At 41.2% G+C, this 9,885-nt stretch overlaps 1 protein-coding gene across 1 annotated transcript in view; it reads right to left on the bottom strand.

The window, feature by feature from the left end:
* Positions 1-9,046, bottom strand: part of EIF2AK4 (eukaryotic translation initiation factor 2 alpha kinase 4) — a 104,640-nt gene extending 95,594 nt beyond the window's left edge. Inside the window, exon 1 of the mRNA XM_008573718.1 lies at positions 8,877-9,046. Coding sequence (XP_008571940.1) covers positions 8,877-9,020 — 144 coding nt within the window. The 5' untranslated portion in view covers positions 9,021-9,046. The remainder of the gene's footprint in view (positions 1-8,876) is intronic.
* Positions 9,047-9,885: the final 839 nt, after the last annotated feature.

Here is a 9,885-nt window from a genome sequence, read left to right as displayed (position 1 = left end):
AAAAAAAAAAAAAAAAAAAAAAAAAAAAAAAAAAAAAAAAAAGACCACTTCGGCTTCTGAGTCAAGAATGAATGGGGAAGAGTAAGAGCAAAAGTCAAAAGGTATCTTAATAAATCAGCCAGTGTTGGTGGAAAAGGAAAGAGAGAGAGAAAAGTGGGTTTGAGATCAAGCTGACAAAGAGATTGGGCCATGAGGGAGGAAAACAGAAGGAGAGTGTCTTACCACAGATGCTCCTTGAGGCCCAGTAGGATGAAGGCAGAAAGCACTCAATGCTGGGGTAGCACGGGGACTACAGGTGACTAACCCTACCAAAAGCCGGTTCCTGAACACAGACCCTCGTGTGTTGTGAACGCCAGGTGAGGAAGTGAACATAGCAAGTCTAGACAACTCCTTCAAGAAGGTTTGGGTCTTGAGGGGGACAGAGCATGGGGCCAGAGATGAAGCCAAATGCAAAATCAAGGGAGGGACTTATTTTGTTCTGTTTTTAAAGATGGGAGATGCTACAGCATGTGAGGATGTTGATAGCAATATCATAGAAGAGTGGGACACATTCAAAATTAGCATCTGAAGGAGCAAAATCCTCCAGGAGGCAGAAGGTGATGGACCCTGGACACAGCAGAGACAGTTGGACACTGACAGGAGGAAGGGCTCCTCTTCTAGAACAGGAGGACAAGAGGAAAAATGCAGGTGCCGAGGCCAGTAGGTCTCCTCAGGGAAGCCTCCAGGAGCAAGGGACAGACTGGACAACAGGGCTTTAGGCCCCCTGTTCCCTCTGCAACCACTGCAGGCCAGGTTTTATCACTTTACACAGCAGACGGAATTTAGCAGAGGAAGCTTTTAGCTGCTAAGAAGAAAATGAAAAACTACTGCCTTGATCACTGTCCTTAAATAGCCTCACTTTTTAAAAAATATTTTATTATGGAAATTGTCAAACAAAAGCAGAGATAATGGTAGAATGAACTCTCTGTACCCATCAACAATTACCAATTTATAGCCAATCTTCTTTATCTATACGTTGCTCCAACCCCCAAACACCACCTCGGATTATGCTGAAGTAAATCCTATCAACCAGGCTTTGCTTGTGCTATTGTTACTCATCTCCTAACAACAATCCAGCAAAGTAGGGAGGTTATATATCCCTATTTAAGAGATGTGAAAACTGAGAGAAAGGCTAGTTAGATAAAATTTTACCAGGGCTTTCTCCATTAGGTCTATCTGTACAGGCTTTCCTCTCTCACAGGCCATAAATTTTGGAAAGACATTATGATAATTGATTTATAATTCTGTCAAGAAAACACTTTTTTGCTACCTCTTTACTATATATATCACTTTAGAAAATACAGAATATTTTAATACCAAAAGTACAAGGAAGTACAAAAATCTCAGAGTAGAGCGTGGACTTATCCTAAGAAAGGTCAATTAATCTACCTTCACTTACACATTAGTCTGCCTTTCATTTTCTCATTTTGCTGTTGACCAGTGAAAACTTTATCTCAGTATAGCAAATGGGAATAGTGCTCTAAATCCATATTGATTGACATAGCTTAAAAGAGGCAAAAGAAATATGTAAGAAAGTAAGGGGAAATGCCCTACAGAATGTCTTCTTAAAGTAAAATATTAAAGATCCGGCCCAATGTGATAAAATGCAAGCATTCCACCTAAAAGCAATGACAGATATCTTTTTCAAGCAACAAAATTGGAGTAGCCCTTTATAATTGGAAGGAGCAAGAAGCGTGTAAATAATAAAACTATAATTATCACCATGCTATACAAGTAAAAACTACAAATGCAAACCAAAGGAGAGGCCTTTCTTGGCCCAGTATGGAAAAGAACTTGCAACAAACACATAGATAACATATGCCACATGAGGTAAATTATTTCTGCATATGTAAGATAATAAATCTGGTTTAACATTCCCTTTTGTCTTTATGTAGGAAGTGAGTACATCTGAATGTAACTAACCTTCCTGGGAAATGGTATGGGAGGCATGATCTTATGCCCAGACTCATTGGAACAGGAAGCAATCTTCAGGAAATAATGACCTTTTGGAGGGCTACATATCTTCAAGATATTCTTTACTAAAGGGAATGCTTAATAAAGCACAATGAATCCAGTCAAGGATTGCTGGCAAGCCTCTCTCAGCCAGCCCCTGGGACCACCTGGGGGAACACTGGTATGTAGCATTAGGATCCTGCAAACACTCAGAGGTTGAACCAGCCATAGAACACCATGCAAATCTAGTGTTCCAGTTACTTCCACAGCAGAGCAACACTAGCAGGACAGCAGTGATCATGGCAGTCAGCCCATATAATATCAAAACAAACTTTTAGGAAAGAGGAAAGAGTTTTGATACAAAGTGAAGAGACTCCTGGATGCATAAAGGTTCGGCTTTAAGAGGTGCACGAATCCAGTGATGGTGGCTTGGATGAAAGAACAGACCACGGCCACTGAGGAATGACATATGATTAGACAAAAACCCAACAACCTGTCAGGATTTGAGTACCCTGTGAGGCTAACACTCAGTGAGAAGAGCAGGACATTAAAGCTACGAGGCTGACTAGCTACTTGTAAGGCCATCAAACTGACAGTTTGATGATCAGAGTTATATTTCCTCCATAAGGCATAGACTTTTGGGATATTTCTCAGCAGAAACTATTAATTGTTCCCCAATATCCATTCCTCCCTTTACTTCTTTGTAATAGAACCTTGACATTTTAGCTGGATATATTTCCCAGATTCCTTTGCATATTAAGTTTGGCCACTGAATTAATTTCTAGCCAATAAGATAAAAGGACTATCATATACAATTTCCAGGAAGTGATCTTAAAGGAAAGGGATGCAACTTCATCCCTTTTTCTTTCCAGCTGGGTGGAATGCAGGTGTGATGGCTGGAGTCTAGACAGCCATTTTAGGACATGAGGGGCATATTAAGGATGGTGGGACAGCAAGATAGAAGACCTAGACTCCAGCCTTTACATGAAAAATAAATAAGTAAATAAAACTTTGTTACATTTTCTGTCATATGCAGCTAAATTCAGTCCTAACCACTACAGACTCACTGGGGACAAAAGCCCCAAACACTCAGGGAACAGTGCTTTCAGAGATAAGGCAGAATATTTGCTAGGCTCTTCTCAAGCAAACTGAGAGGCTTCCCAACATAAGAAGAGGGTTTTATGCAAGATGTGTCTAGGATACCAAGCATTAGCTCATATTAGGGCATTCAGGGACTCCTAGAAGTGAACAGGATTTGATTAAAAAGTTTAACAACCAAAATTGTTTGTGGTAAGGATTCCTTCATTTAGAAGACAAATGGTCATTAGAATTCAGTGATGATAAAATCTTTGACTTAACCTACAAAAGAAAATAATGAATTCCTGAAATACTTATAGGCAAAGAAACACAAAATAAGGGGTAACCAAAATTTTTTGAGAGCATTAAAGGAGAGGGAAATGCAATGCAGAGTGTATCAGCTATAAAATATACAAAGTCCTACATGAAAAAGAAAAATACTTGTTTTGAAGACTGAAAATGCAAGTGACATGAAAGCAGCAGTCGGGAGAGGCTACATATTGCTACAATAAGATATTAATTAAATCTGCTTCATAACAGGATTATGAAGTTGGATACTCTCCTGAACTGTTATAAAATAACCAAACAAATCCTCAAGCATACAAAAAGCAAAAGAGTGATACAAATTCAGCCCTAAAACATAGGAGAGGCAATGTTCATTTGGAACTCACCCCCAAAATTGAAAAAATAGGGGCCGGCCCGGTGGCGCACTGGATAGTGCGCCGCTTGGGAAGCGCGGTGGCGCTCCCGTCTGAGGGTTCGGATCCCATATACAGACCGGTTCCCGCTCACTGGCTGAGCGAGGCGCGGGAGCAACACCGAGGCTTGCAATCCCGTTGCCGGTCCCCGGTCCGGTACGGGGGCAACACTGAGGGTTGCGATCCGTTGCTGGACACGGAAAAAAGACAAAAGACAAAAAAAAAAAAAAAAAAGAAAAAAAAAAAAAAAAAAAAAAGCATCAGCTCTTCAAGGGGGAAAACAACCCCAAAACAGCCAAGGATCTTAAAATACCCTATGGTTTAGAAAGACTGATGTTGGGGACCCACTTTTCAGAACAATGCATACATCTTGGAGGCGACCCCAGCTGATGCTACAGAAATCCCTGCTGCTTGGCCTAACACTCAGGCCCAACAAAATCAACTGTTTGAAGCATGTGTCCTACCTGTTTAAAGTACTGGAGGGAAGGATAAAACTGAGGTAGGGATAAAAACTGACAATTTATCAGCCATTTCACACAGCTGCAAATCTTTGGTTCCAATATTCAAAGGCAGAAGCATGAGGGTCAGTGACAGCCCCATGAATAAACTTCACTGGTTTAAAAGACAAGCAGCAGAGTGAGGATGAGTGAAGTGTAGGAAATTAATAAAAAATGTTACACAACAGTGTGAATATATTTAACACCAATGAACTGTACATTTAAAAATGGTTAAGACAACAAATTTTACGTTTTTTCCCACAATTATTATTATTTTTTTTTTCCTTTTTGTCTTTTTTCGTGACCGGCAACGGATCACAACCCTCAGTGTTGCGCCCGTACCGGACCGGGACCGGCAACGGGATCGCAACCCTCGGTGTTGCTCCCGCACCTTGCTCAGCCAGTGAGCGGCCAGTCTGTATGTGGGATCCGAACCCTCGGCGGGAGTGCCGCCGCACTCTCAAGCGGCGCACTGTAGCGGTGCGCCACCAGGCCGGCCCCTCCCACAATTATTTTTAAAAGTTCCACAATTCAAATCACTTTCAGGTGTTCAGTCTAGAATCGTTACCTAAGTTTCTGCTAATCATATCCTTGAATTTGATGGCAAGACTTTATGCAGCATTGCCTCTTGTTTCTCACCTGCTTCAGATCTCCTTGCATTCTATAACATAGGAAGACAGTAGTCTGTGTAAAAATGTAACAAATCTAGAAATAAAGTGCCACAGGGAAGCTAGATAATTTGGACAGGTCTTTGGTTTTAAGCCTATGAAGAAGCCAAAAATAAAAACAATGACAGTTAAAGCTCAGAAAATGTAAATTAGATAACATTCCTCTAGATTTTATGTTAAATACTTTAATTATTGATTTTCCCCCACAACTCTTTTTCTAAAAATAAATACTCTCTGTAACTGACCTTGTAAAAATCACCAAGTTCATTCATTTTCTGTTCTTAAGTATCTGCCTATTTGTCAAGCTGGTGAGAATTTTAAAAATGCTAGTTTCCTTAAAGTTTAATAATAACCTATAGCTCCTCTTTAAGTAAACATTAAAATTTTCAGAATCTGAATTCTCCCCAAATTAAATACACATAATGTTATTCCAATAAAAAAGCCAACGAAATTTTCTGAACTAGGCAAGCTGATTCTTTTTTTTTTTTAAAGATGACCGGTAAGGGGATCTCAACCCTTGGCTTAGTGTTGTCAGCACCACGCTCAGCCAGTGAGCGAACCAGCCATCCCTATATAGGATCCGAACCCGTGGCCTTGGTGTTATCAGCACCGCACTCTACCGAGTGAGCCACTGGCCGGCCCTAGGCAAGCTGATTCTAAAGTTCATACGGAAAAACACTAAAAGGTAAAACTAGTCAGGAAAATTTAAAGTAAACTAAATACTAAGGCTTGTTACAAATCTACAGTAATTAAAGCAGTGTGGAAGGGTGCTTACATAGATTAATGGGATAGAAAAGAGTCAAGAAATAGACCCAAATACATTCGGGAATTATTTCATTCAATTATAATTTCTGAAAGCTTTTTACCAGGCATTGGGCATGTAGGAGTGAACAAACACAGGGAGCTAGCAGTATCATATAATGTAAAGGTGGCATTTCAAATTAGCAGTGGAAAAGACTGAAAAAAATCAACGTGTCTAATTGGCTAGCTAAACGGGGGAGGGTGCACAAAAGGAGAGTGGCCTAGACCCACACTTAGATGGAGCTAAGAACTTTAAAAAAAAATTTTATTTCTATATTTATTTGATGGAAATTTAAGGCGGAAGGAAGTAAATAGTTAATGACTATTAAATAGTTAATGAAGTCACAAAAGAACTAAAAGAAAGCTTCGAAGAATTCATTTTTTGGTAACACTGGAGCAGGGAAGTCTTTTCTAGAGAAAAACAAACCACAGGGACCATAAAACAAAAAATAGGTCATTTTGATTATATTAAAAATTTTCCATGCACAAATAACATAAATATCAAAATGCACATGGCTAATTAGGGGAAACAATTTGTAATATATGATCCCAGATGCTAATATTCTTAACATATGTCTATCTAGCTCTTAAAAATGGATAAGAAAATAGACCTGAGTGGAAAACTAAGCCAAAAAACATGAAGAGTTCACAGAAAAAGAAAAATCCCTGGCTTACAAAGGTGGTCTACATAATTTATAACTAAAGAAATAAAAATTAAAATGAGGTATGTTCCATTATCTACTGGCAAAGGTGAAAAAGTCTGACATATACAATGTCGGTGAATAAACAGGAAAACAAGCACTCTCTTTACACTACTGATGGGCCCAGAGACAGAAGCAAGCTTTTTGGAGGGAAGTCTGCAATAACAAATTATAAATGAGTAGACCCTTTGCTGATATGGAAAACTAGCCAAGATAAATAAGTTAATAATAATTTATAACTATCTATAAACTATATTTTAAACTAGTGGTATCCAATTTTGTATGCAAAATAATTTTTTGCATGCGCCCCAAATGTACTTATACATATGCTACTAAACTGAAATTTACATTATGACACGTCCCCCTCAAAAGAAATTTTAAAAATCTGACCTGAATTTATTGGCAGCAAATTTGGCCTAAACTAACATTAAGTTATTAATAGTCTTTATTTATCCTGTTCAGTGTGAAACTTGAATATTCATACATTTCATGGTTGTGTTTGATTTTCGATGCTGACCCAGACACTGAGGCAGGTGCTAGGTAAAGTGTGGACTGTGCACATGTAAACATAACCAGGAACACTTCTGAATTCTGAAACTCAGACCGCAAGAGATTTCAATTAATGATTGTGAACCTACCAAATTTTTCCCTGAAGACTGGCAAATTACAGGTGATAATAAGTAGTTACTGAATGACTAAACTTTGATTCATCCTTACAACCATTGATTATTTGCCTGTGGGGCCTATGAAAGTGTTGAGGTCATTTGCCCTGTGCACCACAGGCCACAGACAGCTATTTGGATATTTCTGCCTGCATTTTATAGTTTTTGTTTGTTTTGTTTAGACTTCTATCTTGTTATAAAGTCCACCGGCTGAAAATTCTTGGGATTATTGGTATCCCTACCTAAAAGCAGTTGCTTTTCCCCTTTTGTTTTTCTGCAGCCTCAGCAGATAACTGTGCTTGTATAAAGTGAATCAACTGGGGCCTGCCCGGTGGCGCACTGCTACAGTGCACCACTTGAGAGCCTGGCGGCGCTCCCGGCTGAGGGTTCGGATCCCACATACAGACCGGTTCCCGCTCACTGGCTGAGCGAGGTGCGGGTGCAGCACCGAGGGTTGCGATCCCATTGCCGGTCCCGGTCCGGTACGGGCACGACACTGAGGGTTGCGATCCGTTGCCGGACACGAAAAAAGACAAAAAGGAAAAAACAAACAAACAAAAAAATAAAGTGAATCAACTGGCTCTGAATGAAGTGTTAGGGGCTTTGCATTGAGTGGGGGTGTACACTTTTGACACTTACTCGAAGCTTAATGGGCCTATTTCTTGGCTCTCTCAATGTTTGGGAACAGAGAAGTTGCCAGATCACCAGAGAGTTATGTTATTATTTTATTATAAGCATGAATAAGGGAAATATTTACATTTTTACTATTTTATGTTAAAAATAACTTTTGAAGAGAGTTACTTTGAGAAAAGTAATCTCCCTGAGGGCAGGTTTTTTTTGTCTGTTTTGTCTATGCCTGTTCATATTCCCAACGCCTAAAACAATAAATAGTTAATGAATGACGGAAGAAGCTCTTTGGGTTAGAGGGATAATATTCTGCCAAAAGATCCAGAAGATGCTATTTCTTGAGGAAATCCTGGATGTGTAGATAAGACAGGTGGTATGAAATGCAGGAATTAAAGGCAGAAGGAAGGAAGGTGGTAATTTTTAATATTCAGAAACAGTTCGGTGGATCAGCTCCTCAAAGACGGGGGGAAAAATGCCAGTATCAGCAACTTAAAATGTGCTTTAACTTCCAGTAAAAAAGGAAAATAGTATTTTAAATCAAATGCCATTTAAAAAGATCTAGCTAGACTCAACAAACTCCCTCTTCATTATAGCTAAGATGAAATGTATCATAGTCTCAGCTAAATGCTTTAGAGGAAGGTACAGAAAGTTCCTCCACACCGGAAAACACAGTGAGGCTGCCTGGGGACTAAAGTGGGGGGATTCGCGGTGTACAGTTTTGAATACACAGGTGAGACTTGAGAATTCTGATTGAGGGCATAAGAAAGCCTTGTGCGAGCCCAAAAAGCGTTCCCAGAACAAAGCAGCAATGGGTGCCTATGAATATGCTGTTGTATCATCCTCCAGAGCTTGGGGGGGGGGGCGGTAGGGGAGGGCGAGTTTGGAAGGAGGCAGGGATGTTATGGAATGTCAGCAGGAATTAGCAGCAGTGCCAGGTAAGAGGGAGGGGCCAACTTGGGGAAAAAACTACAAGAGAATTCGGCCCAGGTGGGGGTTCTAGAGACCAGATGCGTGTGCAAAGACAAAAAGTGAGCGTGGGTGGAATCGGAAGGATGAAAAGACTGCAGAATCCTAAAGGGTCGGCCCAATTTGGAAGCATCTCTAGCCCAGGGCCAGGGCACGCCAGCCCGGGCCGGACGAGCCACGTTCCTACCGGTCTGCAGGCGTTCGGCCGCAGGTCCTGGAAGTCGGCGCCGTAAATGGCCTCCAAGGCCTGCAGTTCGTGGTCCTGTCGCTGAGGGTAGCTCTCCGGCGGCTCATTTCGGCCGCGTCCGGAGCCCCCACGGCCCCCAACCATGGCAGCGCGGCGGCCTTGTCGGGGCGGCGGTGGGTCCCGGGAAGGCTCCGGGGCGGGGCTCCGCGCGGGGGTCGGGCCTGGAGGGCGGGGTTCCGGGCCGGGGGCGGGGCTCGGCGCCGGAATCCAGTTTTAGAGGCTGCAGGAACCGAAACCGACAAGGAAGGCAGTGAGAAGGCTTTGGCCACCTTCTGCGGTGAGAACGGGAGCAAAGGAACTGCACAAACGTGGGAGATCAAACCACGCAGATTAGAATGATAAGCCAAATTTTATAGTTTTCACGAAACAAATCTCTTTGACAGAAGTGCATGCTGGAACACCTCCACCCTGCCATGACTAGTGAGAGGAAACTCAAAAGGCTGATTTTGATGGGTTCTCAAGTCACTTAATCGTTTCTCCATGAACCTTCCCAGAACAAGACTAGTAGGAGTAAAAATTGTGACTACTACTTCCCTTCCCCCTAGTTCAATACTCCCAAACTCATCCCCTTAACCATGTATACATTTCTCATTTTTAGGGATCTCCAGTATCACCTTGCAATTGCAACCAAGAAATGTCTTTTCACTCAGGCATCTCTATGAGATACATTCCTGTGAAGAGAATTATGTTCCCTGCCCAGTTCACTTAATGTGAATTTAGGGGTCTTTCCATTATATCGTGCCTCCAATCATATTTTCTCAAATTTATAAAATAACCTATCTACCCAGACATTGCACTTCATCTTCCCTTGCCTACTAATGCTGCATATCCATTTGGAATAATCATATCATATTGCCCCAAGTTAGGTTTAAGTGACCTGTTTCCTCTATCCACCTTGCTTACTCCTACACTGTTTACTAAATAATCATTATTTACGTATCTTGCTGTT

This window comes from Galeopterus variegatus, unplaced genomic scaffold (assembly GCF_000696425.1).
Source record: "Galeopterus variegatus unplaced genomic scaffold, G_variegatus-3.0.2 Scaffold959, whole genome shotgun sequence".
Lineage (NCBI taxonomy): Eukaryota > Metazoa > Chordata > Mammalia > Dermoptera > Cynocephalidae > Galeopterus > Galeopterus variegatus.
Note: the sequence above shows the minus strand (reverse complement) of the source record. Positions and strands in the feature narration are given on the sequence as shown.